Genomic DNA, 18678 nt, shown 5'->3' on the forward strand with positions numbered 1-18678 from the left:
ATTGAACTGCTACATTGTTTATTTACATAACTTATTTTGGCAATAATTTTTCAGACTTTCATGCTTTAAGAAACTGTCTTTCTGTGTCTCAGTTACATTTTGTTGTTCCTTCCTGGAAGTTTTGAACCTAACTAGCCTCCAAATGTGGGATTTGGAGAAACATCTCAGAAATAATTACACCTCACCAGTTTGATGAAAACAAACAAAACAAAAAAAAATAGGTAGATGTTCTTGTGGCTTCATTATCTGAGCTCATCCTTTTGGACACAAAGAATTCATACAGTAATGAAGTCTTTGAAAGGTCCAGACTGTGAAAATGGCAGTCTAGAAACAAAAACTATTCAAGGCCTTTAGGAAGCTAGGTTTCAGTGGATCTGAAGGTTGCTAGTTTTGAGGTCTTCTCCTTCCTTCCCCTGCTAGGTTTTATGGCTATGGCATTTTGAATGAAGAACCCTTTAAGAGAAGAACAGAGTAATATATTTAATACAGGTTCAAGTCTCATTTTTTGGATAGTGGTAATTTGTCTGTTTCTTTCGCACTGTCTGGGAAATTTCGAATAGCTAAGATGGTTTCTTTATGCTGCAGAATACTCTGTGGCACTCAGAACACTCTGTCAGTTTTCTTCAATAATGCTAGCTACTTCTGTTTTATCACACTATTTAATTCTGAATATCTGTTCACCATTATTAATTGATCTGTTTTCTAAAGGCTGTACATTTCAACTAAGACGACAGCTAACACTTCTGATTTTTTTTTAGCAAATCTGAAATGAGACATTTCCAGTCATAGGATTGTGGTTTACTGTGGGATAAAACCTGTTGTGGAGTATTTTTGTTTATTTTGGGCAATACTTTGGGGTATGTTTTATTTATTCTCAAACATTACAACAGAAATGGACAAGATGAATTTGTTCTTAAACTCATAAATTTTTTTTATTATTTTAAATAGATTGACTTGGAGAGCATATTTTCACTTAATCCAGATCTTGCACCTGATGAAGATATTGAACCTAGCCCAGAGACACCACCACCACCTACTACATCAGCCAAAGTAAACAAAATTGTAAAGGTTGGTAAAATCTATTCATACAATAGTACAGGACTCATAAATGTGTTGTTATACTTGAATTATAACATTTGACATTTGTCTGTGGAGCTACTTGTTAAATATGTTCCATTTTTTCCCATGGTGAATGAGGTTTTCTAAGAACACGTTTGGCAGGGAGGAAGCTGGGAGCTACTACTTATAGCTATATATAGCTCAAGGAAAAAATATATAAAAGAAGATTGTTTTGAAACAGTTTGTATAGTTCAAGCAGTCTCAATCCTAGGCTCTTCAGGGATGGATTTGACAATAATCACCTCTCTGTGTTGTATTGCTGATGTTATGCTGAAAGCCTAGGTGAGGCTTCAGTTTGTGTTTTAAATTATGAGGTGATCAAATATCAGAGATTTCTGTCTTTATAGAGTCGACGGACTGTGGCACCTGTTAAGAATGACATCCCTGCCAGAGATAATAGAGGTAAATATTGTATCTTTCCATTTCAAGGAAACAAAGAGTATGGAAATATTTTAACTTGGAGCTTGTCTAAAGTTCTTTTAATAGTTCTATATTTCTAAATCATTATATACTCTTGTGACAGTGTGGAAGACATGGTGCATCATTCCTAGAATTAATCCTCTGTATATTTAGGAATGGATGCTGTATGAATAATATTTTTGTGCAAGTCAACTTAGCATCAAGAAAGTTAAGGTGAATAAAATGAAGGTGCAAAAATTTGAAGTTCATTAACTGTGCTACATTAAATGATATGTGGACTTTTACAAATGAAAACATCATCAGTTGCTTCAGCTTTCTTGTTTCCATATTGTACAAGGAGTGCACTTAAAATTCTTTCAAGTTTTTGGCTCAGTTTTCTAACAGTTAATTGTGAAAAATCTGTAAAACCCACAAAAATATTACAAGAGGATAGACGAAATTAAGTATTAAGAGTACAGATACAAGGCATTTGTAATATGGAGAGGAGTAGTTATTGCCTATTGTTTTCATTTTCATGTCTGTTTTGAGCATAACTTAACTTGATCTGGTGATGGTGATCATTTTTTCCAAACATTAATTTAGTATCATTAATGCAAACTTGATTCCATTTCATCTGTTTAAACTTATTTTTCAAGTGGGCTTGCATATCTTTCCAAGAGTTCAGACTCTTTTCAGGTGGACCACTTCCTGCCCTTCTGCCTTTTCCTTCAGGGGTGCAAACCAAATCAGAAATATTATAAGGAGAAAATAGCTTTTCAGTTACTATTTTCAAGGTAATATAGTCTAAACTTCTGACATCTAGTTAATGGGCTCTCCTCACATCTATACAAATTGTCATTTGTAGTAAATGCTCTGTTTAGTATCGAATAACTCTGCAGCTTGCATTTTAATTGGTACTGTGCATTTTACTATTTGCAGCGTAGCTAAGGATTAGTTCTTTGGTCTTGTAATTAAACTTTTCTTGCCATACTGTCTTATTTAGAGAATTAATTCATGCTGTAAAGTAGATCTCCTATCATATTTGAAAGTGATCTGGGAGTTCTTGTCTGTTCCTTTTGAATCTATTTCCACTGTTATCTCCATGTTGTACAATGTGGTGGCTTTTGGAATGTCATCTTTAAGCTATTAATCAAAACTGTTACCTTCAATTTCATGCTCTTCCGGCAGAGCTCATTACTAGCATGTACAAGAAACTGCCGAGCTGAAGCAGAAGTGCTTGAAGCAACTCTTCAACAAAAAAAATATTCAACTCTACAGGAGAGGCTTGCATGCTCACTACTCACACTGCATTCACTGGGAAGAGATAATACTGTATCTTTAGAAACTGGCTTTCTTATCACATATGGAATCACAGAAATTTAGGTAGACATACCCCTTTCAACTAGATATCAGAAAAGTTTATCTCTTCCACTTGTAAATTGAGCTGCAATTGGTTGTCTTTCACTTGTATCCCTTTACTCTTCCAGATACTGTAGGTTCAGTGAAGTTAGACTGTTTTTTAATTTCTTAAGAATGTGAATCTGTGGGTCCGTTTTCTTGCTGGTTTTTTGGTATAATCACAATATAAATAAAATTGCAGCACTAAAGGATCACGTATCTCCAAGTATATTCTTCATTGTATGTACATAATAAGTTGTGCTAACACTGTAGTACATTCTGTAGTACAACATACATAATTCTGTATTTGTTGTGCTGATGTATCAGAGAAATAGTTAACCGTCATCTGAGGAAAAAAAAAACAAAAACAACTGAGTATGAATTGGAAGAAGGGCTCAGAATAGCATGGGTGCAAATAAAAGGGAGAAAAAAATGATTAAATGTTAAAAGTGAAGCAAATGATCAGCTTCCATCTCTTTGATTGTTATAGAAAAGAGGCGAAATAGTTATGCATCATCTTCCCTAGAAGTGTTCAAGAAATGGGTAGATATGGCACTGAGGGACATGGATTACTGGGCATTATTAGCGAATGGTTGGAGTAGGTGATCTTAGAGGATTTTTTCCATCTTAATGGTTCTATGATTCTATATGTATTAGGATAAAAAAAATCTGTGTGCTGTCGTTAACTACAAACTTTCTGTGTATATCTGACTTCCCTCCAATTTTCAGTAAATTATGTCTCAAAATAGGCCTTGTTTTATCTTTTCATAATAAAATATTTCAAAATTGGATAGATACATTATTATTTAACATCTGGATAAGCTTTGTTCTTTTCTTTTGCAGTGGCTGGTTCTGCACGTGCACGGCCCACTCAGCTTCCTGAACAGTCATCTTCCTCACAACAAAATGGTAGTGTTTCAGATATATCTCCAGTTCAAGCTGCAAAAAAGGAATTTGGACCCCCTTGTATGTAAACCGTATCTCAAGGATTCTTTCATTCTGGACATTACATGTACATTCTCTTGGATTATGTTGGTGTTCACAAAGGACAAATGGTCTATGGGCTTCCTTATGAAGCTTTTCCAGAGCACAGTGGCTAAACAAATGTTCAGTTTTGTCATAGTTGGAATCTGTTCTTTTTATCTTCTGTTATCTTCATCTTCTTTAAACTTCACATCATGAATGCGTGGGTTTTTTTATTGTTCTTTCTTTTATATTTGTCTAGACTTTCTTTTAATTCAAACCAAGAGATCACATGTACCTGTCCGAATGTTTTCTGAAGATCATTTTCCTTGTATTTTTGGTTTTTTAATTACTATCCCGTTTCCATTCATTTATTTGCTAAATTTTAGACACTAAATTACTATAATTATCTTGTTAGTGCAAGATAGATAGTACCCTAATTTACTTGAAAAGATAGTTGGTATAAATAAATGTGTACTGATTATTGATTAATTAACGTAATTGAAATACAGTGTAAATACTAAACTCATGCAACACACTGAAAATATTTTAAATCATATCATTTTCTCTAAGCACGTAGAAAATCTAATTGTGTAAAAGAGGTTGAAAAATTGCAAGAGAAACGTGAAAAAAGAAGGTTACAACAGCAAGAACTTAGAGAAAAAAGAGCTCAGGTTAGTATTTTTAGCCTAGACTATACTTTTTTTTTCATTCTTCAATAATTTTTATGAACTGTGATAATCCTGAAATTAAATGTTTTTTTCTCCTACGTACAAATTTGATACATCATTTTGGTGCATATTTTCATTGCTCCAATAACTTATTATTTAGACAGTTTTCCCACTCTATTTCTTCCTACACAAATAATTGCGTGCAGTTACATACCTTTCCATGTGTTATTTCAAAATCAAGTGCTGATGATACCTATTTTTAGGGATAATATATTGATAAAAATCAAGCTTTTGGCTTGAGATATTTCAACATTGTGATAAATTGTTCTTTATGATCTTTGATGCTTTGTCGGAGAAGTATTTGAGGCTCAAGTTTGAACAGTGATTTTTTTCACTTCTCTAAACCTGTCTGTGACCTTATAGTTTAGCTTTGCATTGTGCAGGCAGCTTGGGAGCAAATTTTTAGAAACTTGTGTAAAAGAGATGAAGTTGCTAATCCTTTGAGGAAAAAAATCTGCTAATATTAAATGACTTACTGAAGCTTTTATGCTGCTGTGACAGAAAAAGTAGTAGTGTAATCTTGTTGGCAGGCTTCTGAGTATGTGTTAGTCTCTCTACAGAGCAGTACTGATCTGCTGCTGACATAAATACCTCCAGTGAGTAAATAATTCAGCTAATTTACTTCATGCTTTAATGATGTTTCTAAGCTGACCTAAAAGGACTGATGTTGAGTTCATGTTTTCTAATTTTCCTTCACTTAAACAAGTACAAAACATAACTACGTCTTTATATGTGAGGAATAAGTAATTTTTATTTTATAACTTAAAAAGTCTTTGACATGGTGCTAAACCTAAAATTCTCTTATTTCTGTGAAGACACTATTACAGTTAAGTCTTTGACTTCTGGATGAGGAAGATCTAGTTGTCTTGTTGACCTGTCTGTATCTGTGCTTTTTGGTGCTTTCTGCATTCTGTTGTGAAATACAGAGATAATTAGGCAACTGCTGTCTTCTAGTGGGCATGATTTTTAAGTAGAGTTAGAACAATTACTTTTTTTCCTCAATAAGTAATAGGTTTTTCAGAATTATAGCGGGAAATATTTAAGCAATAATACATCTTATATGGACTTACTCTAAGTGGTTTTAAGTTCACTGTAGTCAGGGTTAAGAACATAAAAGCATAGTCAACTTCTGATTACCAGGGCGTAGTTTTATCTGGGATGGGGATCAACTGTTTCACAGATGCACAGACATCAGCTGGCTCTCTTTCAGCTTGTTAACCCAGTACAGTGCTTTCTGAATATGCCTGTGCTGCTTCCATTACCTGCTGAGCATCAGAAGGAGTTTTAGCTCATGTGTGATGAGCTATTCAAAGCTCAAGTATGTGGACCAGAACTAGCTGAGTATGGCATCAGTAGCATGTCTTGAAACTGTGTGAAAATTGACAGGAAAGGTATATAAGCAATTCTGCAGCCTGCTCAGCTTAGTTGCTCTGGCTTAACAAAGCCTAGGCTCCATGTACAAGTTCTTGCATGTCTTTTTGCTGTGCTACTCCTGGTGCCTGCTTTGGTGATGGGAGGCTGTATGTGCCTGGATAAGCATATTGTTCAACCTTGGGATTGCTTTTACTTCTCGGGGCTTTCAGGAATGTTGGAAGAGTTGACAGTGCATTCAAATCACTGTAGGAGTTAACTCAGGACCAGTAGTAGGATCAACCTTTAACCCGCTCAGATCTGTTTGGAGCAGCTGGAGTGCGTGCACAATTTTGTGAAGCATAACAACGTTAATAATAGTCTACTCACTTTTTTGCTGTATAGCTTTATCTCAGATTAAGAAGTGTTGGCTGTACATACTAAATGAATAGAAGTAATGTAACTATTTTCCTTTATGTTCAGTAAATTAGCTACATCAGCTAATGTGTATTTTTCTTTATAATTAAATAGAAAAGGTATTGAAATTTGTTCATTTTGGGGAAAAAATGTAAGAAATTCTCTTTCCTACTTCTGTAGGATGTTGATGCTACAAACCCCAACTATGAAATTATGTGTATGATAAGAGATTTCAGGGGAAATTTGGATTATAGACCACTGACAACTGCTGATCCTGTAAGTACCCAGGCAACCTCAAAATGTTTTATTCTTCTATGTTTTTCTGTGTGTTTTTAATGTTTTCAGTGTACGAATATACTTTTGTCTGTAAACACGAAAAATAACTGGCTTAGTATTTCTAAATATTCTTTATAGTGTGTTTGTTTTTTCTAGATTTTCCTGGGATGCTAAGGGATGTGCACACAATACCCTTAAGCTTCCCAAGAAAACTTCATTGAGTATGAAGATTTTTGATTATTTTATATATAATTGATATATTTGATATATAATTGAAATATTTGATAATATTTGAGTTTTCAAGATGTGAGGGCCTTTGATTTGCATTTAAATTGCATTATCAAATCTCTGTGATCTCTGTGATCAAAATCAGAGATTGTTACAATTTCCATCAATAGTTTATCCAGCCTATTACAGCTGGATTTGCTTCCTGTGTTGCAATATGTACCAGGTACCCGACAGCATCAAATCACTACCTGCAGGGAGTTTAGTTATTTTTAATGTGTGGTTCTCCCTTTTAGTTTATTGCAGATACAGTTGGCTTTTGCGTGTTTATATGACTCACTGTCTTTGAAATTTCATTTAAAAATTGGTTAATTAATTCATAAATATAAGTAAAATATCCTATAACTGAAATTTAGAAATGGTTCACTGAAGGATTCTTTCCTTTGTAGATTGATGAGCACAGGATATGTGTTTGTGTACGAAAACGACCACTCAATAGAAAAGGTATGACCCTTCAGGATTTTGCAGGTTTCTTTCTCTGAAAAGCTTCTTCTGATTGTAGTATTCTTTGTAGTGAAGAGATCTAAGATAATGATCAAAAATGACACTGTTATACTAGAAAAAAATGTGTGAGGGACCCAGACAATTCATAGATTTAACATAACCTGGATAAAGAGAGGTACAAAAGTAATTTAACTGCCACCATTTTATGGGCTGGGAGCAGAGTCACAGAAATTGCAGTTTTTTTCCAGAGTCATCTATGGTCTCCTGTAATTGCAGCTCAGGTCTGAGCGAATATTCTAACGTATATGAAATGTCACTAAACACCTGGTTTTAAGTACTGTAATTACTCTATAGCGATGTATTTATAGATACATATGTAGAATATTACAACTTCTTGCTTATTAGGCTGTAGTCAAAATTCCTCAAACTGCTCAGATTTTCAGCTCTAGTTAAATCCCGGTGTTACCGTCGAGTTCTTCACTGTCAGTGGGAAATTAAGAATCACAGGTGTTTCTAGATTGGGACTTTTTAAAATTCAGCAGTAATTTAAGCTGATTTTCATCTTGAAAGATATTTCTTTCTTTCTGTTTTTGTTTAGCTAAAGGACTCAAAGAGCACCCCTCTCAGTTTGAAACAACATGGAATGTAGTTAGTGGTTTTGTACTATCAGAACTATACTTTGAGGATTATCTAGAGCAAGCATTTCCAGAGGCATAGAGTAGAATTATGTAGCAAAGTGAAAACATATGCTGATGTCAGTCTATAATTTGTTTCATTTTCAGTTTTTTTCCTTTTATTAATCTGAGAGGAATTCATCATCCTAAAATCTCTTTAGTTCAAACTATTTTTCATCAAGTATACAATAAGGTATTCAATACACAGTCGTGACCTTTTATCTGCAAAGAGGTGGCACAAAATGAAATTGTAGTAAATGACAGCAAATCGTGTTGAGGAAGGATTCCTCAAAGGAAGGATTGATTTAGGATTCAGAAGTTGGATTGGAAACAGTTTAATATATTGCATACCCTAGGTATGAGTGATTATAAGCTATTAAGAAAATATTGCTGAGGTGTTTTTAGGAAGATGAGCACCAGAGCAAAAAGGAAGTTAGCACTGAAGTTATTTTTTATTTTTAAGAATAAGCTTTTTTTAAAAAAAAGGCATTAATGAGATTATTATGCAAAGGAGGAACCAGAGAGGTAATCCAATACCCCCATGATACAATCTTCTGAAAACATGTATTCTATTTTTGAGAGTTCAGAAGAAGCAGTATTTCTTATGCCATGTTTTTAAACAAGAGTATGAAAGATTCAAAGATATTAGAGTACAATCCACTGAAGACAGAAAAAAAGTTTGTATCCTTATTTCATTAACATGTCAAAGATATTACCTTTCTCTTTCCATGTTCTGTATTTTGAAATTCTGTAAGATGTTTAGATCAGGTAATAAATATCAAGTCTACCAATCTCTTTGTCAGTCTCACACCCAGGCAGAATTATCGCAAGTCTTCAGGTACTCACAGCACAAATCATTTTGTGAACTGACTTCACAGGAAGTAGGTCCTCAGGTTGATACTTTATTTTAGAGGGGTATATTTACAGTTGAGAAATGTATTGTGAGTTTCATAGACAGTATTACAAATTTTCATCAGGAAGGAATACAGGTTGTTAGAGCTGGGAGGAGGTAAATGTCTAACTGCAAACAGTTCTTTAGGAAATCATAGCTTTTGACTGCTCTAATGGAAAAGCTGCTTCTGTAAATAATTGACCTTCATATATTCGTTTCTACTGGTGTTATTTATTTCTTGTCTGTGATTACTGCAGAATAATTGCATTTTACTTTATTGCAGTGCAGTTGAAATTTTGATTATATTACAACTTGAATGAATTCTTGTGTTGGTGTGTAATGTCACGAAGTGATAACCATTGTACTGTTTGATCAGTGTGTTAACTGATGAAAAGATTTCTATCTGATTGTGTGAAGCTACATCTAATTTTTGAACTTCATGCCCTAAGAAATTTTATGTAGAAGTGCAAGTAGGACACATTAGTGATCCTGATTGTATACACAAAGGATCTTTATTTTTGTGCCTATCATGGACCACTGGGTTCTCTATATTTTGCTGACTCGTATTTCCTACAACAATTAACCATAAATTGTAGTGCTGCATTGTAATTATAACCTGGGAACTCACTATTGAAATTGCATCTAGATGGCTTTTGTTCATTCCCAGTGATAGAGAGCACATTAGCATTTTCCCTTTCTGGTTACAAGATAATTTACTATAGCATACTTTTTTATACATTTACTAATTATAACATTTGGATTTAGGGAAAACAAAATGGCAAAACATAAAATTAAAGATGATTCTTTGAAGGATGTTAATTTCTTTTTTGTATGTTGGACAGTCCAATTAGTAGCTGCAGTGTCCAGCTTCTCCAGAGAAGTGTATTTATAAAAACGCACAGCATATGGCAGTAATCTGCAAAAGAGTTAATAAGCCTTGGTAAAAGCACAGATCTATGGAAAATGTTATTATACAATACATCACAAACTATAGTTGATGATCATTCTTTTTTCTTAAAAACTTCGTAACACTTCTCACTGATTTCTCTCTACTGATACGATGATTATGCTTCCAAAATGAAATCTTACTTAGCAGGTTGCTATCTAGGTAACAGTCAGTTGCACTGTTGTTACTCAGAGTAGCTATGTTATCTGAGATTTTATAGGATTGTAAACACTGGGGAAAAAAAAGTTAAATATATATATTTCACTTATTTTATAGAAACTCTAATGAAAGACCTTGATGTAATAACAATTCCTAGCAAAGATGTTGTGATGGTACATGAGCCAAAACAGAAGGTGGATTTAACAAGGTACCTAGAAAACCAAACTTTTCGTTTTGATTATGCCTTTGATGAAACGGCTCCTAATGAAATGGTTTACAGGTATGTGTGTATGCTTCTTTTGTGAATCTTTTTTTTCTCATTTATTTCCTATGCTGGTAAATGCGGGTTTACTTTGACCCTTGACCCCTGTTCTCTGTTGTCAAATACATATATTCCCACTTCCATTCTTTTACCTATATACTTAGAATATAATTCTACTTATGCTGAATTTTTCATCTTCAGTGTCATCTCCACCTCTGCTGACCTTGCTTCTGCTCTCAACATTTTTCCAAGCGTTGCCTTGCAAGACTCTAGCCTGTATTGCCTGCCTTCTCAGCCAGTGAATGTTTTGAACAACTTCATTGCTTTCTATCTGTCTAAGCACTGTTTTCTTAGTATGTGTGCTGCACCCGAGGCACAAATCATTGTTTCAGGGAACCTGGAACAAAAGTGCAGTACCAGCCCCAAATAGCTTGCTGTAGAATATAAGACAATTAACTTATAGAAACAAATCAGAAGAGGGTGAAGAAAAGTACAAAAAAAAAAACAAAAAACAAAAAACAAAAACAACAACAAAAAAACCACATTGCTAGATTTTTTATGCTGCTGAGAAGTCTGAGCTAGTTTGTCTGTTGGAATAAATGCAGCTGATGTAACACAGATCTCTGTGGGAGCTAATTCATCTTGCTGAAAATGCCATAGCTTTCTGATATAAAAAACAACAACAAAGACAAACATGCACGCAGCCCCAAGGTATTTGGATCTCTTTTTTTTTTTTTCATTTGGTCTTCTGTTTAACTTCCTCAGTTGGCACAGAATAATGCACAGAACAGTTTGAAAAGCCTTTTTAGAATTTGCTATTTGCATTGTAGTAGTCAGTGAATGGATTAGATACAGTAGCAGGCAAGGTCTGATGACATGATAGGTCATAATTTTGGTATGCAATGTAAATATTGTGAAGCTTTTTGTGAGGAATATTGATATTAGAAAGGCATTTGTGAAAATAACTTTCTGAATGTTTGGAGAATGCTTCACATAACCTTAAGCAGAAGTTTTAGTACTTATTTTTAATCCTGCAACGAGGAAGTGAAAGGATCATATCCTGGTTGATGCTGTGAGTGGGAAGGAGAAAGCACATAGTAAAAGTTTTATTGAAAGGCTTTGAAAATGAAAATTTGACTTACGCTTGATAGGAGGAGAAGGATAGCAAAAGGCAAGTCTCTTTGGGATGTTAGTCTTAAAACTGTCATTAGCATAGCATTAACACAGTGTGGAGATTTCTCTCCAGTGTTTGTCTTCTGGTGGCATCTTTTCTTTCTTGATACAGAAGGCTTGTGGGAGTGCCACCTAGTTGGTAACGTGTGCCTCTTGCAACGGTTTTCCTCTTGCTGAACAGCCAGTTCTTTAACTTCCATACTTCTTGTTATTCCTCGTATATCTTTGTGAGTGTACTTTTTAGTTGTAAAAGATGTTTTTGGCATATAACATTGCATTTTTATATTCAGTTTCTTCTGGGTAATTTGCATTAGTTACATAATAATGTTAATTTGAGAAAATATTGAAAAAATGTTTGTATTTGTACTGAAATGGTGTATCTCTGGCCTAGGTAGCAGGACAGGCTTTTTTTCTTCGCCCTCAGACAGCATGGTATTGATTATTACTTGAAGAATAGCTTGCTTCCAGGTCTCTATCATAATTTAAGAGCAAGATATAATAGTGTGCTCCCACAGTGGTGAGGAAAAGTAATGTGGTTACTCCAGTTTTCTTTGGTATGCTAAAATTACTGTATTTCTATACTGGAGAACATTTTTCAGTTTGTCAGGGAGAAATCTACTACTCGTTGTTTTAGTCTTTTTGTGTAAGCTGTATTTGAAGTGTTTTTGACGTCTTGAGCCACAAAACTGAGTTGCAGTTTTTCTTTAACATTAAAAAAACCTGCTCACTAGGTTGCATGGGTGTACATTTTGAATATTTAAAGGAGAACCAGAGTTTGTATTTTTGTAAGATTCATATTGCAAGTTGAGGTCCTAGGAGAAGCAAAGTTGGACTGTTTTTGGCTTGGTACTAATTGGAGTTGTGTAATGCTTTATGAAAACTTTTCTAGGCATGATTGTGTTTTGCCTTACTTTAAAATAAATAATATTAATTTCCTTTTTTATAAATAACTTAAAACTCAACTGATTAGAGATAATGGAGTATGCTTCTTAGGAGGATGGGTTTCTTGAAATGTATATGTAGAATATATAAAGAGCAAACAGGTAAGAAAATACCTGATTGAGGACAAAGGAAGTACATGCTTGGAGGAAATAAAAGACTAAGGCTCATCAGGTATCATTTGGTGTGTTTTTGATGAAAATTAGTGATTCTGTTATATTTTGTGTAACCCTTGTCTGCTGAATGGGTTGATCTTAACTGGTTACTCTTTGGAATAAACAAATAAATTACAAAGTAGAATGAAAGGAGCTGGTAAGACCTCAGTGTTTCTGTAAGCAATCATTCCTGCTTCTGTCACTAAACATACTTTGTGTAAACACCTGCAAAAAGTTTACAGTGTATTGCAAACACTCTTGCCATACTTTTTCTTTTTTTCTTAGTGGAGGTAACCATCTATTAGGTTACTCTTTCTTGAAGTAACTGTGATAAGCAGCTAGAAGTAGGAGCAATAACAGTGTGTGTTTTGTTTCTATTCTGATGAACTTAGTTACACCTCTTCTTGAGTCTTTTTCTCAGTGTACATAATTTCTCAAGATATTAAGAATTACAATGTTGTTTTGGCCACATATCTTATAAAGTAAATCTTAAAAAAAGAAGAAAAATTGAGCATGTTTTATATTGGCAAAACCTGTCTGTACTACTGTCCTACTTACATACCTTCTAATGCTGTCTCCTTCATAAATTCCAAGGAGCTACAAACTCCATGTAGTAAGCTTTGCTGTGTTCCATTATTGAAACAAGGATGTTTTTTCTCCTGAGGGTTTAAAGAAGGATAATATTGTTGTAGAATAAATATGAGACACTCTTCAGCTTTTGTATAATTTCTTAAGGGTATTTTAATGTGTTAGAATTCTGTTAGCCACTTTAGTTCAGGAATTAATTTGGAGATATTCTTTGGCCTCTCAAGGTACACTTCCTGCCTTAAAGTATGTGTTGTCCCTGTGGTAGTGGAATCTTAAAGTATTTCTGTTTCTTATGTACTGTTCTTTTTTCTTTTTTTTTTGGCATTCTAGGTTTACAGCTCGACCATTAGTAGAGACCATATTTGAAAGGGGAATGGCCACTTGTTTTGCATATGGGCAAACAGGCAGTGGAAAGACCCACGTAAGTATTTCTTCTACATGTCAGCAATAATCCTTTTTTTTTTTATGTAAAATTTTTCATTAAATTCTATGAATAACAAAGATATAAATTACAGTTCTGTGATTTTTATCATGTTTATTTTGGTGTTTGATTTTCTTATTTTTTATTTAATATAGACTATGGGTGGTGACTTTTCAGGAAAGAACCAAGATTGTTCAAAAGGAATATATGCACTTGCAGGTGAGATTTTGTGGTCTGCTGGCTTTACAAGCAAGTTGAGATCAATGTATTTTCTTATATTTTCTACTGTCTTTTGTACAAACGTAAGAATCTGCATATTTTGCATTACAGTGAAGCTTTAGTAACATCAGAACTTGTTGCTAGATCTGTACTCTTTACGTGGTCAGATAAACGTATAAATAGAGTGTTTCAAAAATAAAATAAAGATTATAATCTATTGAGTTTATTACTTGGGGCCTTCAGCATCTTCCATTGTAATCTGGCAGTATAAACTGTAATGTCTTAAACTTGGTTGACTTACCCTATCTGTTTTATTGTCAAATTACGAGAAGTGCTGGCTACTATGTAATCATGAGTATTAAATGAAAATACATAACTAAATTTTGTTTTGTTTTGGAAATATATTTGCAGCTCGAGATGTCTTTTTAATGCTAAAGAAACCAAACTATAAGAAGTTAGAGCTTCAAGTATATGCGACATTTTTTGAGATCTACAGCGGTAAGGTAAGGAAGTACTTTTTCACAACAAGATTGTGAGCTTTTTATGTAGTTATTTTATCATCTGAATGCTTTTTTTCAAATAATTATTTACTATTCTCTTCCAAAAATATTTTGCTATGGGATTTGAAAGAAATGTCTTTTAAAATTAATTCCTCTTCCACTATTCTATTTTTCTCCCCCTTTCCATAAGGTTTTTGATTTGTTGAACAGGAAGACAAAATTAAGAGTGTTAGAAGATGGTAAACAGCAAGTCCAGGTGGTGGGATTACAGGAACGAGAAGTCAAATGTGTCGAAGATGTTCTTAAGCTTATTGAAATAGGCAACAGCTGCAGGTATCTTCCACAGCTTCCACCAATTTTTTCATTGTAAATTAATGAATTAAAACACTTCTTATTTTCTCTGCATAGCTGCCTTTTGAAAAAAGGTAGTTTAGAGTTTCTCTGCCTCTTAGAGAGAAAGAACAGGCTTTTCTACAGCATATGAACTGCTTGCATTTATGTAACCAGCTTACTGACTTAAATTCACGTTGTTTGAAATCTGGAATACTGCCAGATTCTTCAGTTGTAAAAGGCCTTTATATATAGTGACAGAGGTTAAGCATAAAATTTTATTTTTTGTTAAAATGCAACTCCGTTGTTTTTAAAATTTGTCTTTCACATGGACTGCTGCCTGATCAGATTAAAAAAAAAAATGCCATTGGCATTTTACATGTGAGCTCTTTTGCTGTCTGGAATAAAAAACTCATTTATTCTTGCTTTTAAGATGAAGGAAAAATACTAAAAATCTTCAATTTCTTTTTGGAGGTGGAGAGATAGGTATATCTGTACCATTAGGATAGTATTTCTAGAGTCTATCAGCATGTTAGACATGCTGCCAATGTATATAAGAAGATACAGGACTTTGCACTGAAAACATGTAGGTTACTCTGAAAGTAACACCTCCTATTTATTTCCATGGAAATTACAACAGATACAGAGAGCCCAATAACACTACTTGATAGAGCAAATTCTCAGCTGCAAAACTGTTTTCCAGCATAGTCACCCCCCACTAGCTATGCATTTTTGCTGGCGATGAACAAGAGTCTATGTGCCGCACTCTTAAAAATCTGTTTGACCATCTGGAGCATGGCTTGTCTTTCATGTTGCTGTTGCTGCTGCTGAAACACACCACCCACCACCTCACTGTTCTCGCATCCATGGTCTGGTCTCCAACAATGTTCAGCAATAGTCAGTGAATGTCATGACACACCTTTGTTTCATCTGCACTTCCGTGTTGGGCAGCATTTTGTCAGACTGCCCCTGTGCTGCCATCTGCCACATGGCAACAAAATTAATGGAGTACTGGTGGAAGGTTCAACCTTTAGTGCCATACCACCATCATCTGCCTCTGATGTTGTGGGCCAACAGAATAAAATAGGAGGCATTACTTTCAGAACAGCTCTCACACATGTATTACATATATATTTAACATGTATAGTCCTTCATGTCTTTGTATGTTCCCCTCTTCTCTCCTTTTGTTCAAAGGACATCTGGTCAGACATCTGCGAATGCACACTCATCTCGAAGCCATGCAGTGTTTCAGATTATTCTCCGAAGGAAAGGGAAATTGCATGGTAAATTTTCTTTGATAGATTTGGCTGGAAATGAAAGAGGAGCAGATACTTCCAGTGCAGACAGACAGACGCGGCTGGAAGGAGCTGAAATTAACAAGAGCCTTTTAGCACTCAAGGTAACTGAAATGTTTCCATTGCATTTGAGTAGTTGGAAGCTTTCTGCATAAAATGACCATTAAAGCAAGTGTTTTTGCAGGCTTTGCTTGTCTACATTGTCTACTGATGGGACAGGTAAAATAATGCATTGATTTTTACTCTGAATGCCTGAAGGAACGCCTGGTCATTACCAAGTAGAAACATTGCAGAAACTTGCACTATCCCCTTTCATGTAGTTTAAAACGAAAACATACAAAACCACCTAGAATTTGAAGACTTTTCCAATGTATATCTGAAATGGGAGAAGATGTGAGGACAGTTAACTTACATTGCCACTTAATTTCTGAAATACTAACTGGAAATTTTCTTTCTTATCTCAGTATATTGTATGTCTGTATATATATGTATATTTTTTAAAAATAAAAGCATAAAATGACATTTGTTTACTGCTGTTAATTAATTCACCAAGGAGGAAAACACAACAGCAGTATATGCAGAAAGAACTAACAAATGGATTTAGCTAATTCTTGAACAGTGGGACCTGTTTTTGGCTACTCTCCAAAGCAAATTATGTGATACAATTACAGATTTTCATACATTAATCCAGAACTCATCAAGAAATGTTCTTTAAATATTCAAATATTTTTTTCTTGTGCTTTACAATGTTCTGAAGAGGTTCAGTCTAAATAAAAAAAAAATATATATCTTTTGTCTCAACTGGGAAAATGACAGCATTGAATATCCCAGAACTTCTTACAGTTGTTAGTTGTGTTTGCTTGTGTTTACTTCTCTCTGCCCCAGCATTGTGGTTTTATATAAATAATCTGAACAAGAAAACTTTATTCCTACTGTATTATCTCCAGTATAAACTCGGGAGAAATATCTGCTTCTAAACAGATTTCACAAAACACAGAATTATAGTATGTCATTACAAAACTGTGTGGCATGTTGAAAAACTGGAAGCAGCACTTCCAGAATTGTGGCCTGTTTTGATGCAGCATCAAAATAAATAATCCAAGCGACACTGTGTTGATTTCATCACTTTTTTTGCCAAATGTGATTGAATAAAATTGTTTTGTTCTCCTTAAGTTAGTTACTTATTTTATGAATTTCTTTAGTGAGCATACCTATACAACACAGTTAATTTTCATGCAATTCGTCTTTTTAATTACAGTGAAAAATTACGTTGCTGCTGTACTGGTGATTGTAATCTAGTTTATATGCAGAAGGGAAAATGAAAAATAAGTGAAGGTCTTGCAGAAGTCATAACAGTAGTACAATAAGATATAACTGTTTCACATTCATATGATCTTCCATTTTTCATCTGTCTCTAAAAACATAGCACAGTTTTTGCCATTCATGTTCAACACTCTTGAAGTTATTGTCAGGTTTATATTAAACTAGTATGTTCTGAAGAGTAAACTTAGGTGCTGATCTGGGATTTGCTATTCACATGTGTGATGTTCCAGTCTTAGTATGTTCAGATGTTGATACAAAAGGTTATTTCTGTAATGTCCCTACATGGAAGTAGTGTTGTCATTTCTTTATTTGGTTTTCTGAGCCGTGATAAAAAGAAAAACTATCTAAAAACTTTATTTAAGTTTCAAGCTGGCAATGTCCTCCTATAATTCTTGTGTAGTTAAGGAGACGATACAATTCTGTTTTTTTTTTCAATAGTAAGCTAACTAAAAGTCACTGCAATAAATTGCAATAGCTTAATTAACTTGTAGGTTAGTGTACCAGTAATTCTATGCATTTGTTACTATCTAATCTGGTTTTCACTTATCTAAATATAGTAGTAACATACAAAACAATTCAAAAATTCCAAGGGACGCATTGCCTTTCTCACTTATAATACTGAAACCTTTTTAAGCATTCGCATGTGTGCTTCAGTCTTTCTGTTTACCTGAGCTGTGTCCATTCTGTACAATTCCACTAATGAGTTTTTTAAAAAAAAGTTTCTTTGTTAAAGCCAACTTGCCATTGTGTCTGTTCTGTTCTATATCATGGTAGTACTAGTCTGAATCCTTTTTTTGTTCTGTTATATGCTGTTTCACTGTTGCAGTGCTTTCTTGGACTGTTATCCCATGGTTTCTAGAATGGGTTTTGGAAGAAGCTGTTTCTAGGAAATTGCAAAAATTAAAATTCAAACTTCTTCTATAAGGTGTAATTTATCAGCAGATGTTTGAGTGGGCAGAAATGATGATTAGGTTATAACAATGGTGGCTTGCACTGTTGTACATAGTTGCCGGTATAACTTTTATAGTAATTTGTTAATATTTGCTTTTGCACCGTATTTCTCACTAGAACTCCCCAACAAGTTGCAGATATTTGTTTAGCCTCATGCCCTTATAAGCAAGGGAGGAAACATTATGCCTGTTTTTCCCACATGAGAAATATTTTAAAACAGAAAATGACATATGTTTTGAAGTACCTTCTAATTTTGACTAGATCACTATGAAGTTATACTTGCTATGCATGTGACCTTTGGAAGCTTTCATACAGTTTGGGCTATGCTGTTTTCATCTGACCTGTAAAGAAAGTCAGTGGCAGAGTCAGAATCATAGCTATTGCTTTAAACTGAGAAAAGTTAATGTGTCACCATCCACACTTCTGCTGGTGGAGGCTCTAGGTCATTCAGGCTTCTATAGCTGCTAGT

General features: G+C 34.2%; 1 protein-coding gene across 5 annotated transcripts in view; it reads left to right on the forward strand.

Moving 5' to 3' along the window:
* KIF2A (kinesin family member 2A) overlaps window positions 1-18678 on the forward strand; it is a 56522-nt gene that overhangs the window by 22504 nt on the left and 15340 nt on the right. For 3 of the 5 annotated variants that reach the window (XM_021379686.1, XM_021379690.1, XM_021379687.1), the window contains exons 3-14: window positions 949-1068; window positions 1467-1521; window positions 3760-3882; window positions 4453-4553; window positions 6558-6653; window positions 7328-7382; window positions 10171-10333; window positions 13501-13591; window positions 13747-13810; window positions 14222-14313; window positions 14501-14643; window positions 15835-16039. In XM_021379686.1, the coding sequence (XP_021235361.1) occupies window positions 949-1068; window positions 1467-1521; window positions 3760-3882; window positions 4453-4553; window positions 6558-6653; window positions 7328-7382; window positions 10171-10333; window positions 13501-13591; window positions 13747-13810; window positions 14222-14313; window positions 14501-14643; window positions 15835-16039 (1308 nt within the window). The remainder of the gene's footprint in view (window positions 1-948; window positions 1069-1466; window positions 1522-3759; window positions 3883-4452; window positions 4554-6557; window positions 6654-7327; window positions 7383-10170; window positions 10334-13500; window positions 13592-13746; window positions 13811-14221; window positions 14314-14500; window positions 14644-15834; window positions 16040-18678) is intronic. The other 2 variants (XM_021379688.1, XM_021379691.1) reach the window with 1 other exon arrangement.

Source organism: Numida meleagris, chromosome Z, assembly GCF_002078875.1.
Source record: "Numida meleagris isolate 19003 breed g44 Domestic line chromosome Z, NumMel1.0, whole genome shotgun sequence".
In the NCBI taxonomy this organism is placed as follows: Eukaryota; Metazoa; Chordata; class Aves; order Galliformes; family Numididae; genus Numida; species Numida meleagris.